This window comes from Oncorhynchus mykiss, chromosome 19 (genome assembly GCF_057628025.1).
Source record: "Oncorhynchus mykiss isolate SJ-2025 chromosome 19, ASM5762802v1, whole genome shotgun sequence".
NCBI lineage: Eukaryota > Metazoa > Chordata > Actinopteri > Salmoniformes > Salmonidae > Oncorhynchus > Oncorhynchus mykiss.
The window spans coordinates 54,567,043-54,584,984 of NC_143040.1; the positions used below are offsets into that span (position 1 = coordinate 54,567,043).

The 17,942-nt window shown below is 42.9% G+C and overlaps 1 protein-coding gene across 2 annotated transcripts in view; it reads right to left on the reverse strand.

Annotated features, from left to right (window-relative positions):
- Nucleotides 1–14,789, reverse strand: part of LOC110497982 (uncharacterized) — a 50,037-nt gene extending 35,248 nt beyond the window's left edge. Inside the window, exons 1-5 of one of the 2 annotated variants that reach the window (XM_021574483.3) lie at nt 14,243–14,789; nt 5,608–5,709; nt 3,867–3,971; nt 3,506–3,661; nt 3,144–3,308 (exon numbers count right to left, since the gene is read on the reverse strand). In XM_021574483.3, coding sequence (XP_021430158.3) covers nt 3,144–3,308; nt 3,506–3,661; nt 3,867–3,971; nt 5,608–5,694 — 513 coding nt within the window. In that variant the 5' untranslated portion in view covers nt 5,695–5,709; nt 14,243–14,789. The remainder of the gene's footprint in view (nt 1–3,143; nt 3,309–3,505; nt 3,662–3,866; nt 3,972–5,607; nt 5,710–14,242) is intronic. The other variant, XM_090211381.1, reaches the window with a different exon arrangement.
- Nucleotides 14,790–17,942: the final 3,153 nt, after the last annotated feature.

Sequence of the window (17,942 nt, forward strand, 5' to 3'; positions counted from 1 at the left end):
TCAGCAGCACAATTCAGCCTTTCAAAGAGCTACACTGCCCCCAAGTGGACACATGGTATCATAGTATTTTTCAAAGACACTATGAAATATCGATTTTACACAGAATTCACGGAATATCAACTGGGGGGGAAAAAAATAAAACAGGCAATGTTTAATTGATCCCCTTTCAAACAGTCCCAATTGTACCAATTTATTGCCGATATATCCATTATATACATCCCGGTGCGAAGCCCTGGGGAGGGGTGGGTGGGAGCAAGAGACTTAAAAAAAAAAGTTTTACTTTGACCCTTACCCAATCTTTTTTTAATGACCTTTTTCATATATGATTTGGGATTATTTATATTCTTAAGGCAATATTCTTCCCAGTATCCATTAAATTCAACGTCTCTACTGCCAACCTTCTAAACGTTCCACTACTGAATAAACCCTAGACTGCTGGTGCTACTAACAGCCATCTCCAGAACAGTGTGAGACAGAGTGAGAGAGGTACAGGGAGTTTTGTAAACAGTCAGGAAGCTTGTCCGAGGAATGATAGAACACCTTCGGAGTCATACCATTGAGCCTGGGGTTTTGTTCCCCTGTGCGCACACACTCAAAAAGGATCCCTCTCCCTCTCTTACAACTCTTGTAAATCACTTTTCCTCCCCCTCTCTCACACGCTTTATTCCACTCGCTTTCTTCTCCTATCTCCATCCCTCTTTCCCCCTTCATTGGCATGCTGCCCACTCTGTCCTGTCGTTGGCGGCATAATGAGCCCATTCTGAACAAAAGGCAGCCAAATGTTAATTAGATGAAATCATGATTTTCATGACGGCAGGAATGGGGAAGCAATGTGGCGGAGGAGAGCAGGCTCTCTGTGGTTTAGGAGAGTAACAGAGACTGGAAAAACCTGTCTGCAAGCCTGGTTCTCTCTCTCTCTCCATCTCTTCCTCTCGCTCTATCCCAGGGCCTGTAGTGATAGTACCACCCTGAGGCTCTCCTTGTCACTCTCATCCCATGCTGCTGCAGTAACAGGGCTGGCTGTCTGAAGAGAGTGTTCCGCAGAGCAATCGCCCCCATATAGAGGCTGAACAACATTATGTAAGCAGGGTCCAAATAGAAGTGGACCTGGCAAACAGGCCTAGTTTTTCACGGCTGTATCAAACACTGGCCATGGCTCAAACGCTGATTCAGTGTACATGGCATGACTATGAGCGTCTGTCCAGATAGATATAGGCCAGAAACACAGCCAGGGAACATCCTGTTCACCCTGTACATTTGTCACGTTAACTTCACTGGACCTGGCAGTAGCAGCAGCAGCCTGTAAACACAGGGTTGTGTTCTAGATCATTCTGGAGCCATGGTCTGTCTGTCCTGTCCCACACTACAGCTTTGTGCAGCTCTCCACTCTTCCTGCAGCACAGATCCACTCTCTGTTCACAGAGCCTGATGGACTGGCTGGGTTTCACTTTTTAGTGCTGGAGGATCAACTGCCGGTAGTGTGCGTCAGTGTGTTGATTGGGCCATGTGCGTGTAAGAGTGTGTGTTCTTGTGTGTTCCCGACGACAGTCAGAACACTAGCAGCTGTCCCAAAGACTCTGTGTGCCCAAGGGCTCTAAATCAGAAACCGTGTGGCATTTCACAGAGCAGCTGGGAGTACTGTGTGTGTGTGTGTGTGTGTGTGTGTGTGTGTGTGTGTGTGTGTGTGTGTGTGTGTGTGTGTGTGTGTGTGTGTGTGTGTGTGTGTGTGTGTGTGTGTGTGTGTGTGTGTGTGTGTGTGTGTGTGTGTGTGTGTGTGTGCGTGCGCGCGCATACATGCGTATGTGTGCCTGCACAGCTTCTATGAATCCACCTGCATCAGGCAGTTCTTTTAAAACGTTTCCATCTACGTATTTATAAACGACCATATCACATCGCCGAATCATAACTCATGAAGTAATAGAGAGCTAAGAGCAGCCCTAACAGGCAGGATGTTAGGGACTTGAAATACAGTAACTCAATAAGGACCATCTTAATTGTCCTTAAATGGTAAGCTTAAACAATGGCTCTGAAAACCTAAATTAAAGAAAGAAAAATCCTTGGAGGAAAACACACACAAGCCATTTATGATCTATTTTCCAAGTTATTTGCTGCAGCCATTCTCAATGGCCGGCCCAGTGTCAGGGGATATAACGAAAGCCCTGGATCAGCTAGATAAATACTTCTCCCTACAGTCTCATGAGGATAACAGCCATGCCACTGTAGAGACAGAGGGACTAACAAGCTGTATGTCTGCTGTCTGCTGAGGGCTCTCGGCTCTGTCTGAATACAGCAGCTACACCCCAGCAGGACTGCTTGAGGGGCTCTGCTACAGTATAATGGCCCTCCAGATCAGAACACTGTGGAAAACAATACACCATATACCACCAAATGTGATATTTTTATTTTTCAACAAACTATGTCAACTGAGCACTCAGCTCTGACTACAGAAGCTACTAGCTACACTTGGAGCTCCCGAGTGGCACAGTGGTCTAAGGCACTGCATCTCAGTGCAAGAGGCATCACTACAGTCCCTGATTCAAATCCAGGCTGTATCACATCCAGCCATGATTGGGAGTCCCATAGGGCGGCACACAATTAGCCCAGCGTCGTCCAGATTTGGCCGGGGTAGGCCGTCATTGTAAATAAGACTGTTCTTAACTGACTTGCCAAGTTAAATAAAATAACAATAAAAAAAAACAGCAGGCCCAAATAGCTCCAGGCCAGACCAGTGTGACAGAAGAGTTCACAGTCCTGCCCCCCCCCCCCCCCCCCCCCCCCAGTCAATCACCACCCCTGCAGCCCGCCCTCTGTCCAACAGTCTTTGTGCTTCTTTACAGGAGGGGAGGGGCCAGCCGGCATGTCTGACAACTATGTAAAACAAGACAGCAGCGTATGAGAGGACAGACACAAGGGGGGGGAAGGGGAAGGTGGCTAGACAACAAGGTACAGAGCAGGGAATGATGTGGAAGCAATATAAACTAGCCAAAGTCTTGACAGTGTAAAAAAGTGCATAGCCAACTGCCATATTCTCAATCTATAAAAAGCAGGCTATTATGACATAGGCCTATCGGTTTCCCCAAGGACTCTCAGTTTAGAGTCTCATGTCTCAAGCTAGGATTCGGCCCAAAGTATGCACTGATGACCTGTGGTCCTGTGTCCCTCTTTGCTGTGTGAGTGTGCTGGTGTTTTCCTCTTGCTGTTGATTCCACACGGTGCTGGTTGTCCTCTGTAGGGCTCTTCACATCCAGTGGACTGAGGGGACCTGGACCTGGTCTTCTCTCCAGCCTCTCACTCACCACCCTCTTACCCTGGGATCAAACAACCATGGATCATCAATATCAATAATTTCAATGAGGTTAGGACTTTCCCCTGACCAAGTGACCTTATCAGAAAAAAGTCCTGGCCCTAAACATAATTTGTATCATTCAATTGCATCATTTGACTACAGTTGGCCACAGAACTTTAGAATTCCTGCTGTACCTCATAGGCTTGTCATGTTGTTTACCTTTGTGTTGCCAGCCATGGTGACCAGTAGCTGCTTCCTCCTGCCCCGCCCAGAGCCCAGCAGGTTCCCCTCCGTCTCCCTCTCCCCAAGCTCCTGGACCCACTTTGGAGTGGGAGAACCACCCGTCCCTGGTTTGGTCATCACAACACGAGGATCCTACTCAATAGCAAAGTGAACATGACAGTGTGAATCACAGTATCTCAGTAATACATCTCTATTGCTGATAATATGTGTATGCATATGGTTTCGTTCATCAATATGGACATTGTAATTGTGTTGGTATGAATATTGATATTTCAGAACTATTCGGTATGTAAAAGCATCTCTGTGTACATCTCTGTAGGCAGACGGGGCAACTCACGCTGGTTGACTTGTTGATGGTGATGGTTAAGTCCCCTGCTTTACCCTTAGGGCTTTGCAGTATCATTCCTTCCTTCTCCGCTCTCTTCTTGTCTTCCTCTACCTCCTGCATGGAATGAAACAGAACATGAAACACTTGACAACATCAGGAACCTGATATTATTATTAGTCGTCAACAAACTCTGTAAAAAATGTGAGTTAAAATGTAGTATTTGTCTTAGATCTTCACTCCATACAAGGCTAGTTGTTAGATAATTATCCTTAGATACCAAGGTTTCCAATGTCACTTGGTTTGGGGATATGAGGATTAAACAAATCCAGAAAGACGGCAGGTCTATTTTTTTCTTTCTTTAGGGGGTAGATCAGCTTTAATATTAGATTGTAGCTTGAATCAATGTAATTGTCTGCATGATTACCAATCCCCCATATACATACTTACGTGTGTGTGTGTATGTATGTATGTATGTATGTATGTATGTATGTATGCATGCATGTATGTATGTGTGTGTGTGTGTGTGTGTGTGTGTGTGTGTGTGTGTGTGTGTGTGTGTTTTTCTTTCTTTTTACTATTTTATACATTGTACAAAAATAGTGAAGATATCAAAACTATGAAATAACACATATGGAATCATGTAGTAACCAAAAAAGTGTTAAACAAATCAAAATATTTTTGAGATTCTTCAAAGTAGCCACCATTTGCCTTGATGACAGCTTTGCACACTCTTTAGCATTCTCTCAACCAGCTTCATGAGGAAGTCACCTGGAAGGCATTTCAATTAACAGGTGTACCTTGTTAAAAGTTCATTTGTGGAATTTCTTTCCTTCTTATTGTGTTTGAGCCAATCAGTTGTGTTGTGACAAGGTAGGGGTAGTATACAGAAGATAGCCCTATTTGGTACATAGTACATATTATGGCAAGAACAGCTCAAATGAGAAAAGAGAAATAACAGTCCATCATTACTTTAAGACATGTAGAAAATAGTAAAAATAAAGAAAAACCCTTGAATGAGTAGGTGTGTCCAAACTTTTGACTGGTACTGTATATGCTTTAAAATACATGTTTCTTTATTATTTTCCCCTAACCCTACCACCCCTCCCCTAATTGGAGCAAACTAATGGGCAACACCACTTTGGCTTCTACTTCCATCTTACACATACTATATACATTTTACAGACACAATGTATTTTAAAATAGTTATATTTTGTTTGTTTTTAATCCCATCCTTCAGCTACGCTTAACCCCTCCCATCTATCTCTGAAGACCATCCAGTTCTGATTTCTGTTTGCCATATATTTTTCAACTGTGATGTGATGTGTTCCACAGGTTGTAAATTAAAGATAACATTTTTTGCTAAAAGTAGTATTATATTATTTATCGATTGACTACGACTTTTCAAAATCACCCAGCAGTGCCATTTGCAGAGTTAGCTCCAGGTAGATTTTGCGATACTTCAGCCATTCCTGAACTTGCGACAAAAAACAAGCTACATAATTTGGACAGTACCAGAACAAATTATATATTTATTCTGTCTCTTCGCAGCAAAATCTGTAGAGCTGGGATGGTTGTATCCCCCATATATATAACATTATATTGGTTGCAAGAATTTTGTATAATAATTTGTATTAATTAAATAAAAAATGTCAGGTCTGTCAACCCCAATTCTCTAACTTCTCCATGTTCTCAGTGCAGGTTTAAAACGGTGTCTCTGTTTCAGAGTAAGAACAGTTGAACACTAACTCACCTGGTACCTCTTCATGAGTGCTTCATTCTTCCTGCGGAGAGCCTCAATCTTCTTATCCAGCTCCACATCCTTCTCTTTCTTCAACATGACGTCACTGAGGGTCTGGAGACGAGAGAGAGAATACTCAGCTCATCAGAGCTTTAATGTAGAATCTTATTGGTACCTCAATCAATCAATCCAATTTATTTATAAAGCCCTTCTTACATCAGCTGATGTCACAAAGTGCTGTACAGAAACCAAGCCTACCTGTGAGTGGCTACAGTATCTACAATAAACAATCCAGTGCATGATGGGCATTCAGAATGATTAACTCTCAGCAAAATCCGGCCAACAATATGTAGCAAGCACTGATGAAATGATCTTCTTACAATTCTCGGCTTGACGTGATTTACAGAAGGATCCATCCATGAGTATGAAATATTATCTCCATCTTTCTACACCAATGGTGTCTGTTGCAGTCACGCACAGTAATAGTAGTAAACACACACAAACCCACAAACATACGTGTCCTCATGGACTGTTCATAATTGGGCTCAGTTACCCAGTAGGAATACCAGAGCAAAGCATAGCATCCTAAACATCCTGATGCCGTCAGCACTACAGAACAGAGCAGCATGTCTCCTCATACGACAAAAGGCCTTGACTAAAGCCTCGTTGAATTCTTATGGGGCTGAAACAGGGTGTGTGTTACGCCACTTTTAAAACCGAAGGCATTTCATATGTCATACCACTGTGGCACTCTGTGGTTTTGACTGAACAATAGTCATTACAGTAACCATGATGGCCGCTAGGCCTTTTAACACAAATCCAATGAACTATAAAAACTACAGCTGGTAAATTGACAGACACACCATTTTGCAATGTATTCAGGACACAAATCACAGGGATGGAGAATCTGATCCAAAAAAAACAATCTGGGTCAACTTTGGGCTTCTGATCCTGAGCATTCTCGTAGCACTCTCTGGTGATATTAGGGTAAGTGTACCTATTTAGCCCACCAAAATCTAAGTTTAGACATTTCTAACGTACACAGCCCTAATTTTCATAAGGAAAATGGAGATAAGATGAAAGATGAATCTCTCGTGAAGTTTTAATTTCACAATATTTTGAATGTGACATCAAAATATTTGATAAAATATGTTAAGTCCATACTAAACTTAATGGGTACTGAATGTACCCTTTAAGCCCATGGTTGTTCCAGATAAGCCCACTCTTTAATAATCAACTGTAATTCATTTCCAAATGTTAAACACTTACAAAATGACATTTCTTATGTAAGCTTACAATTACAATAATCTCCCCTAAAATTATTAAAATCAAATGATCATTACTATTTATCATTGAAGTAGCATTAATAAAAAGTGGTGTCCAATTGTATCCGCAGAGATCAATTTGGGCTCAGTCTTTTGTTCTTGACATCCAGTGTACACCAGATTAAACTAATCATAGACTGCTTGTTTAGAATAAAAACCTGCACCGGCCCTCTGTGGATAAGACACCATCCACAAAGACCAAAACACAAACAACTTTTAATGAATTATCTGAAAGCTGTTTAACATTTGCTGTATTCCTATACTTGTTAATTAGTTTAACTTGCCTATCTGAAGACTGTTTCAAATCTTCCGCTCTGCTGTTGTATTGCAAAGGGTGATCCAAACAATAGAAACACCTGGATGAATGAGGGACAACAATATGACAAGACAAATGGCCATTTTTCACATATCCATTTGTCTTGTCTTGTTTCCACACACACCTGGTTTTCATTTACCCAATCAATCTACTTGTGTTTTACCCTCTGTTTCCCATCCTGTTTCCCATTATGTTCGTTTTTTGAGCATGTTTGATTTATGTAGTGCTCTCGTTTTTGGAACTATAATAAAAGTGTGCCTGTTCATTATACTCTACTCTCCTGCACGTGACTTTGCCTCCAATACACCATTGACACATGTGTTGCAATGCAAACGGGGCATAATTGGAGCATACTGGAACAACAATGATTTATGGTAAAAAATCAAATCAAAATCAAATCAAATGTTATTTGTCACATACACATGGTTAGCAGATGTTAATGCGAGTGTAGCGAAATGCTTGTGCTTCTAGTTCCGACAATGCAGTAATAACCAACAAGTAATCTAACTAACAATTCCAAAACTACTGTCTTGTACACAGTGTAAGGGAATAGAGAATATGTACATAAGGATATATGAATGAGTGATGGTACAGAGCAGCATAGGCAAGATACAGTAGATGGTATCGAGTACAGTATGTACAAATGAGATGAGTATGTAAACAAAGTGGCATAGTTTAAAGTGGCTAGTGATACATGTATTACATAAGGATACAGTCGATGATATAGAGTACAGTATATACGTATGCATATGAGATGAATAATGTAGGGTAAGTAACATTATATAAGGTAGCATTGTTTAAAATGGCTAGTGATATATTTACATCATTTCCCATCAATTCCCATTATTAAAGTGGCTGGAGTTGAGTCAGTGTCAGTGTGTTGGCAGCAGCCACTCAATGTTAGTGGTGGCTGTTTAACAGTCTGATGGCCTTGAGATAGAAGCTGTTTTTCAGTCTCACCAAAAGACACTATAGCAAAGTTTACTTAGAATATATTTGGAAACCTATGGTTTGGGGTATTCATATACACTATATATGGCAATATTATGCAAAGTCAGTATTGATCATGTTGAACAATATTTATTTATTTCCATTTATATTCTGTATAGAGGGTTCTTTTTGTGCTACTTTACCCTTTAAGCCCACCTGAGATAAATGTCAAATTTACCAAAGGCTACAAAGTTTAACAATTCAAAGTTAATTTCACAGTAAAATAAGCCTAAATGTCTAAAAATAAATGTTAGCTGTCAGTGCTTAAAATCTATTATATTGTTGTGGTTCACCAAGTTATGTTGCTTCTGTATTGACTGTGACGTGGCACGACTGCGTGCATGAAAATCCCATATTTTCAACTGGCAAGATATTTTCCGTTAAGTATGATCACTTATCTGAAAAACATCAGAAAAATATGTTTAGCCGAGTGTCGCCTCCACACAAGTTTGTTTGCAGCTTTGAAATTGGCCACTAGTAGGAATTTACACATAACTGTCAATATCTGTCACGCCCTGACCTTAGAGAGCCGTTTTATTTCTCTATTTGGTGAGGTCAGGGTGTGATGTGGGGGGGGGGCATTCTATGTCTTGTATTTCTTTGTGTTTGGCCGAGTATGGTTCCCAATCAGAGGCAGCTGTCTATCGTTGTCTCTGATTGGGAATCATACTTAGGTAGCCTTTTTCCCCCACCTATGTTGTGGGATCTTGTTTTTGTACAGCTCTTGTAGCCTACGGAATGGTACGGTCGTTTTGGTTTCACTTTGTTATTTTGTTGCTGGTTCTCATTTAAATAAATATGATGACCACCAATTACGCTGCGCCTTGGTCTCCTTCAAACAACGCACGTTACAATAACTTAATAAAACATCAGATTGGCTTTGAATAAAAACTGGTATAATACAACAACCACATGAACTGGTTGAAACATTAAATAGCAAAAAATGTATACAGTACCAGTGAAAAGTTTGGACACCTATTCATTCAAGGGTTTTTCTTTTTTTGAGCATTTGCTCAAAACTGAAAGCGCGAACCACCACTGGGAACATGACCGAATACAAACAGTGTTATTCCCTCCACAAGGCAAACAAACAAGCTAAGCTTCAGTATGGAGAAAAAGTAGAGACGCAAATCAACGGCTCAAACACAAGATGTATGTGGCAGGGTCTACAGTCAATCACGGATTACAAAAAGAAAACCTGCCCCTTTGCAGACATTGACGTCTTGCTCCCAAACAAATTAAACAACTTCTTTGCTCGCATTGAGGACAATACAGTGCCACTGACACGGCCTGCTACCAAAGCCTGTGACCTCTCCTTCTCCATGGCCAATGTGAGTAAAACATTTAAACGTGTTAACCCTCGCAAGGCTGCCGACCCAGATGGCATCCCTAGCCGCGTCCTCAGAACATGCGCAGACCAGCTGGCTGGTGTGTTTATTGACATATTCAATCAATCCCTATCCCAGTCTGTTGTCCCCACATTCTTCAAGATGGCCACCATCGATCCTGTCCCATGATAGCACTCACTTCTGTTATCATGAAGTGCTTTGAGAGTCAAGGATCATATCACCTCCACCCTACCTGATACCCTAGACCCACTCCATTTTGCTTACCGCCCCAATAGGTCCACTGACGATGCAGTCGCCATCACACTGCACACTGCCCTATCCATCTGGACAGGAGGAATATCTATGTAAGAATGCAGTTCATTGACTACAGCTCAGCATTTAACACCATAGTACCCTCCAAACTCGTCCTTAAGCTCGAGCCCCAGGGTCTCGACCCCGCCTTGTGCAACTGGGTCCTGGACTTTCTAACGGACCGCCCCCAGGTGTTGAAGGAAGGAAACAACATCTCCACTCCCGCTGATCCTCAACACCACCCACAAGGGTGCGCTCTCAGCCCTTTCCTCTACTCCCTGTTCACCCATGACTGCATGGCCATGCACGCTTCCAACTCAATCATCAAGTTTGCAGATGACACTACAGTGGTAGGCCTGATTACCAACAACGACAAGACGGCCTATAGGGAGGAGGTGAGGGCCCTCGGAGTGTGGTGTCAGGAAAATAACCTCTCACTCAACGTCAACAAAACAAAGGAGATGATGATGGACAGGAAACAGCAGAGGGAGCACCCCCCAATCCAGATGTACGGGACAGCAGTGGAGAAGGTGGAAAGTTTTAAGTTCCTCGGTGTACACATCACGGACAAACTGAAATGGTCCACCGACACAGACAGCGTGGTGAAGGCGCAACAGCACCTCTTCAACCTCAAGAGGCTGAAGAAATGTGGCTTGTCAACTAAAACATTCAAACTTGAACAGATGCACAATCGAGAGCATCCTGTCGGGCTGTGTCACTGCCTGGTTCGGCAACTGCACCTCCCTCAACCGCAAGGCTCTCCAGAAGGTAGTGCCATCTGCACAACGTATCACCAAGGGCAAACTACATGCCCTCCAGGAGACCAACAGCACCCGATGTCACAGGAAGGTCAAAAAGATCATCAAGGACAACAACCACCCGAGCCCCTGCCTGTTCATCCCGCTATCATCCAGAAGGCGAGATCAGTACAGGTGCATCAAAGCTGGGACCGAGAGACTGAAAAAAGCTTCTATCTCAAGGCCATCCGACTATTAAACAGCCATCCCTAACATAGAGAGTCTGCTGCCTACATAGACTCAAATCTCTGGACACTTAAATAAATGGAAATAAAGGTATCACTAGTCACTTTAAATAACGCCACTTTAATAATGTTTACTTAATACTACATTACTCATCTCATATGTATGTATTTACTGTATTCTAAACTATCTACTGCATCTTGCCTATGCTGCACGGCAATCGCTCATCCATATATTTATATGTACATATTCTTATTCATCCCTTTACATTTGTGTGTATAAGGTAGTTGTGAATTTGATAGCACAAGCATTTCACTACACTTACATTAACATCTGCTGACCATGTGTATGTGACCAATAAAATTTTATTTGACCAGCAGAGCACATCACACCTCCTCCTCCATGCTTCACGGTGGGAACCACACATCCAGAGATCATTCGTTCACCTACTCTGCGTCTCACAAAGGCATGGCGGTTGGAACCAAAAATCTTACATTTGGACTCATCAGACCAAAGGACAGATCTCCACCGGTCTAATGTCCATTGCTTGTGTTTCTTGGCCCAAGCAAGTCTCTTCTTATGATTGGTGTACTTTAGTAGTGGTTTCTTTCCAGCAATTCAAATATGACGGCCTGATTCACGCAGTCTCCTCTGAACCGTTGATGTTGAGTTGTGTCTGTTACTTGAACTCTGTGAAGCATTTATTTAGGCTGAAATTTCTGAGGCTGGTAACTCTTATGAACTTATTCTCTGCAGCAGAGGTAACTCTGGGTCTTCCTTTCCTGTGGCACTCCTCATGAGAGCCAGTTTCATCATAGTGCTTGATGGTTTTTGTGACTGCACTTGAAGAAACTTTAAAAGTTCTTGCCATTTTCCACATTGACTGACCTTCATGTCTTAAAGTAATGATGGACTGTCATTTCACAGTTCTTATTTGAGCTGTTCTTGACATAATATGGTCCTTTAGCAAATAGGGCTATATTCTGTATACCACCTCTACCTTGTCACAACAACTGATTATCTCAAATGCATTAAGGAAAGAAATTCCACAAATGAACTTTTAACACGGCACACCTGTTAATTTAGGCTCCCGAGTAGCACAGTGGTCTAAGGCACTGCAAGAGGTGTCACTGCAATCCCTGGTTTGAAGCCAGGGTGCATCACATCTGTGTCACGCCCTGACCTTAGAGATCCTTATTATTCTCTATGTTTGTTTAGGTCAGGGTGTGACTCGGGTTGGAACGTCTATGTTTTCTATTTCTTTGTTTTGGCCGAGTGTGGTTCCCAATCAGAGGCAGCTGTCTATCGTTGTCTCTGATTGGGGATCACGTATAAGTTGTCATATTCCTTTTTAGTTTTGTGGGATCTTGTTTTCTGTTTTGTGTCTCTATCTGACTGAACTGTGCGCTTTCATTTTCACTTTGTTTTTTGTTTTTTGAAAATAAAAATCATGAACACTTTCCACTCTGCGCTTTGGTCCACTCCTTTCGACGAGAGCCGTTACAATCTGACTGTGATTGGGTGTCCCATAGGGCGGTGCACAATTGGCCCAGTGTCGTCCGGGTTTGGCCTGGGTAGGCCGTCATTGTAAATAGAATTTGTTCTTAACTGACTTGCCTAGTTAAATAAAAGTTAAATGCATTCCAGGTGACTACCTCATGAAGCTGGTTGAGAGAATGCCAAGAGTGTTCAAGGCCAAGGGGGGCTACTTTGAATAATCTAAAATATATTTTGATTTGTTTGACACTTTTTTGGTTACTACATGACTCCATATGTGTTAGTTCATAGTTTTGATGTCTTCACTATTATTATACAATGTAGAAAATAGTAGAAAATAAAGAAAAACCTAGGAATGAGTAGGTGTGTCCAAACTTTTGACTTGTACTGTATGGGATACTATGGAAAAAGAAGTAGCCTACCATCACTACGTTCAATCAAAAATATTATTTGGGAGCTGCAAACAAGTACTTACAGATAACTGTACAAGCAGCAGGTTTTGAGCTCAACTTATGATTATTTTATCTGCTAATTAAATGCTGCCGTTGGTATGAAATTGCATTATTGCTATCCCTTGTGGGTCCTTTTAGATGTAACTCCAGCAGTGTCTGTGCTGACACTTGTGTATGACGAGTAAAACTCAAACGGAGAACATTTTAAAAAGGCACATGGATGCCCTGAGCAGAGCCAATGACGTAGCGCTGAATAACACTTGTTTCCTCTCCAGGCTAAGTGAACGCCCACACCACACATACTGTAGTGTCAGTTCTGAACAAATAACAGCCACACACAGTGCTCAGAGGAAAGTGACCAGATTGTATTGGCACAGCAGAAACACCACTCTGGGATACAATTCCCAAAGTTCACTAGATCCTTCATATAAGGCTAGTATACACGAGGCGAGTAAACCTTGAGCTCCTACAATACACACACAAATGCATATGCACACACACCAACAAGAGCCAGGAGGGCAATAAAGTGGATTTTCAAAGACAATTCTGTCATTGTCCTCCCCCTGTCATCCTTGTAATGGGTTTATCATGAAGAGTATGAAAGGTCAAAATATACAGCAAATAACGCTAATGGTGACAGTCTAAACAAACAACAAAACCAACAAGTGGCCATAACAAAGCTAGACCCAGGCCTCCTCAAATCTAGTTATACAATGACTTGACATCAGAGAGGCAGTGTGACAACAATCTTAACCAGGGAGGAAACCATAACAAACATATCCCTTTCAACCCCATGTTGTACAATTCCCCCATATAAAGGGACTACGGTGAGGTCTGCAGCACAGACCTAGCAAACAGCTCGACTGCCACAGACAGAGAGCCAGGAGGTGGCACTCACTGCAAAACTGCCTGCCTGCCAGTCACCCACCGCCACCAAAGTGACGACAAAAGATGATCCTGGCTGCTCCATGTGAAATTCCACTTTGCAGAACAATGACTCCCAGCGTAGCCTACACCACACAGCACTCTGACTCTGCACGGGATCCTTCCAAGCCGTTCCAATGCCACTGCATTGGCCACAAAGAGTGGCTGCCACACTCCTGGCGCAGATGGTAGGAGATTTTGGAAGAGAGGTGTTGGTCAAATATCTTGTTTTAAAATTGACTGAGGAAAGGAATATATTATTTGAAGCTCCATGTTAAGACCAACATTCACATTCCTCAAAAACCTTAACATGGAGTCGGAAAATGGCACATTCATCAGCCATGCTATTTTTTTTAAATGGACAGACTGAAAATCTTTAAGTATGTTTCCAGTGCAGTGTAGCCAATGGCAATGATTCCCAGACAGCCCAAACTGAACATTAGCAAATAGCTTTAACAGGACGAGATAGCATCAAATTAAATCTAAAGCCTGTGAAAACAGTGAGATAGAAGTTGGGACTCACAGAGAGGCAGGGCGGGAAGTGCCGAGCTGCTTTAGAGTTTCTGGTTGTCAGGGTATCCAAACAAAACAGGCCATGATGACACCAGGAATAGGACAGAGAGGGAAAGGAACACCACCAGCACTCATGCAGGCAAATGGCGGCTCACAAGAACAGCCAGCTACAGTATCACAGCGAGGGAGAGACACCACACATGGAAAATGCTGTGAGGGGGATGTGGATGTACCCGTCTGGGTTTGGGGTACCTCCTTTCTCTCTCCGAGCCCCTGTCACTGTGATCGCCTGTGAAGGAGGCAGGTCCTTAGCACACGGTAGCTGGCTGAGCCCCACACACGTAAACACCCACATAGGCTGTGAGACTGCCAGTTTATGGCACCCATGCCCAGGCAGGGGGGCCTGCAGAACCGAGGTCGGCAGAGCCTCTCTCTCTCTAGTCCCTTCCCACCCAGCATCCCCTGCACCTACTGGTAGGCCAGGAAGGAGAATAGAGACAGGATGTCTGACTGAAGCACTGCAGTTAGTTACAGCTATAACCTCCATCTGGAGACAGGAGGAAGGGGGAGCAGAGAAACTAGCCTGTAGCAGGAGACAACGAGAGAGGCAGGGAGAGAAAGAGCTAGAGAGAGTGCAAGAGAAAGATTGCGAGAGAGAGCGAGAAGGCACTCACAGGTCAGCGCTGAAACCTGGGCTGGGTCCAAGCGCGAGGCAACAGCCGAGGTGGCGGAGAGGGCTGCTTGGAGTCCACGATCATGCCTTGATTACAATGAGCCAAGTTGGGCTGACAGCCAAGATGTCTAACAAATGCACAGAGCGCCCCTGTTAACGGATTTACAGCCCCCGTCTGCTGGCTTGCTCTCCCACTCTCTCACTCTCTGTCCCTCCCACACACATGCTCTTGCTCTCTCCCTCTCTCTGGAGCACTTGCTCTCAGTTAAAATTACCTCTCACACCCCTTTCCCTGCCTGTCCCTGCCTGTCCCCTCCTCCTTCTGTCCTCTGCTCAGAACACACTGGTTAAATACTGTTCCCCTACCAATACACTCACTCCTACCCACCTCTCTGAATTTAAAGGGAAACGGGAGATTATTTTTAGTAAGCAAATCTTTGGTCTTTCTAAGAGTGATACAGTCCCTCAATACTAATAACAGCAGTCCAGTAAGTACCATTCAGCGTTCTATTTGCAGCCTGTCATAATGTTATTCCAAACATGTACCAGCCCATAATGAGATGGATGTATTTGGTCGTTAGAACAATCCCCCTACCATCTCTTTAACAGCTGTTTTGCCTGTGAGCGTGAGTGCCCAGGCAGGGTATCAGTTGGGGTGGGGGGTTGACTGCAGGATTTCCCACGACTCCTCCTGAAGGGCATGCTCCAGGCAGACAAATGCCAGACTGCTCAAGGAAGCGGCAGGGAAATCAAAACACTACGACTTGCACTCAGTTGCTCAGTTTTCCCAGAGTGCTTCAGACAGACAGCTTCTTTGATAGAGTATTACGTTACCATCCCAGAACACTATTCTGGGTTAAATAACACTTAGGCCCACATAGCAAACATTGTTAGAGGATTACACATATCAAATGCTCTCAACAGTGGTATTTTACAAATACTTTAAGATTATTATTTTAGAAAAACAGCAAAATGTAATTTCCTGCAGTGGTTGCCAAACTTTTTATAGTCCCTTCAAACATTCAACCTCCAGCTGTGTACCCCCTCTAGCACCAGGGTCAGTGCACTTTCAAATGTTGTTTTTTTGCCATCATTATAAGCCTGCCACACACACACTATACGATACATTTATTAAACATAAGAATGAGTGTGAGTTTTTGTCGCAACCCTGCTCGTGGGAAGTGACAAAGAGCTCTTATAGGACCAGGGCACAAATAATAATAATCAATAATTTTGCTCTTTATTTAGCCATCTTACATATAAAAACATATTTGTTCATTGAAAATTGTGAATAACTCACCACAGGTTAATGAGAAGGGTGTGCTTGAAGGGATGCACATACCTGTAACTCTGCAGTGTTGGGTTATATTGGAGAGAGTCTCAGTCTTAAATCATTTTCCACACACAGTCTGTGCCTATATTTAGTTTTCATGCTAGCGAGGGACGAGAATCCACTCTCACATAGGTACCTGGTTGCAAAGGGCATCAGTGTCCTAACAGCTCGGTTTGCCAAGGCAGGATACTCTGATCACAGCCCTAGCCAGAAATCTGTCAGTGGCTTCTGATTAAATTAAATTATCACAGAACTGCTATTGCAATTTCAATGAGACTCTCTTGTTCAGATACCGGTAAGTGGACTGGAGGCAGGACATGAAAGGGTCTAACGAATCCAGTTGTTTGTGTCGTCCGTTTCGGGAAAGTACCTGCATAATTGCGCACCCAGCTCACTCAGTATCACTCCCTATGTCTCCCTGTCATGGCGTTTGTGCCATCAGTACAGAGACCAACACATCTTGACCACCAAAGTCCATTTGTCCTGGTTTCCAGTGGTTTGCAGAAGAAGATGTCTTCCTTAATTGACCCCCCATAAACGTAACGGACAGCTGTGCCAGGCCCGCCACGTCTGTTGGACTCATCCAGCTGTAACACATATAATTCACTGGCTTGTATGCAAAGAAGTAATTGTTTCAAAACATCTCCTGTCATGTCTCTGATGCGTCGTGAAACAGTGTTTGATGAAGGTATTGTCTGTATAGTTTTTTTTGCCTTTTCCCCCAGCATTGTCCCAGCCATATTCACGGCAGCAGGAAGAATGAAGTCTTCCACAATAGTATTGGGCTTGCCTGTCCTAGCCACTCGGTAGTTCACCATATACATGTAAGACGCTTCTAGCCCCTTCGTATTAATGGTATCTGTTGCTTTTATACATGTCTTACTACATGAAAGTAGTCTTAATTCACGCTCAATAGACTTATTTTTCAAATTTCCATGTTTCATTTCAAAATGTCCGCGCAAGAGAGTTAAATAAAGGTAACATTTTTAAAATACTCAGGCGAGAAAAAAAACATCACCAAAAAATCACCCTGGTGGAAAATCTAAATGGACTGTTTGAAAATGTGAAACACATTTTTGGGGGCGTACCCCCGACGGCATTGCAATTTTGCACGCCCAATTTTTCAGTTTTTGATTTGTTAAAAAAGTTTGAAATATCCAATAAATGTCGTTCCACTTCATGATTGTGTCCCACTTGTTGTTGATTCTTCACAAAAAAATACAGTTTTATATCTTTATGTTTGAAGCCTGAAATGTGGCAAAAGGTCGCAAAGTTCAAGGGGGCCGAATACTTTCGCAAGGCACTGTAACTAGTGGAAACCTTTCAAATGTCAGGACAGGTGAGAACAAGTTGGCTAGTCTTGTTATATAAACTATGACCTCTTAAAACATAGTTCACATGTTTAAAAAGACCTTGGGAATGTCGCCGGCCTTGTCACAGGCTGCATAGGCTCACTGAGTTCCAGCAGGTGAAGTGAAGATGAAAAAACACTCACGCCCTGGTTCACAGCACGGTCACTACAGGGCTAGGCCCTCTTCCACATAGCCAATCTCATCGTGCAGGTATTCCATACCCACTTGCCCAACTGTTGAAAGTTGGCTTGCTAAAAAGATGGTTGCATACTTACAATAATAACTGCATTAAACAGCACATTAAAAGATTTGCAGTGACACTCAATTATAAATTGTTATGCATAACCTGCAT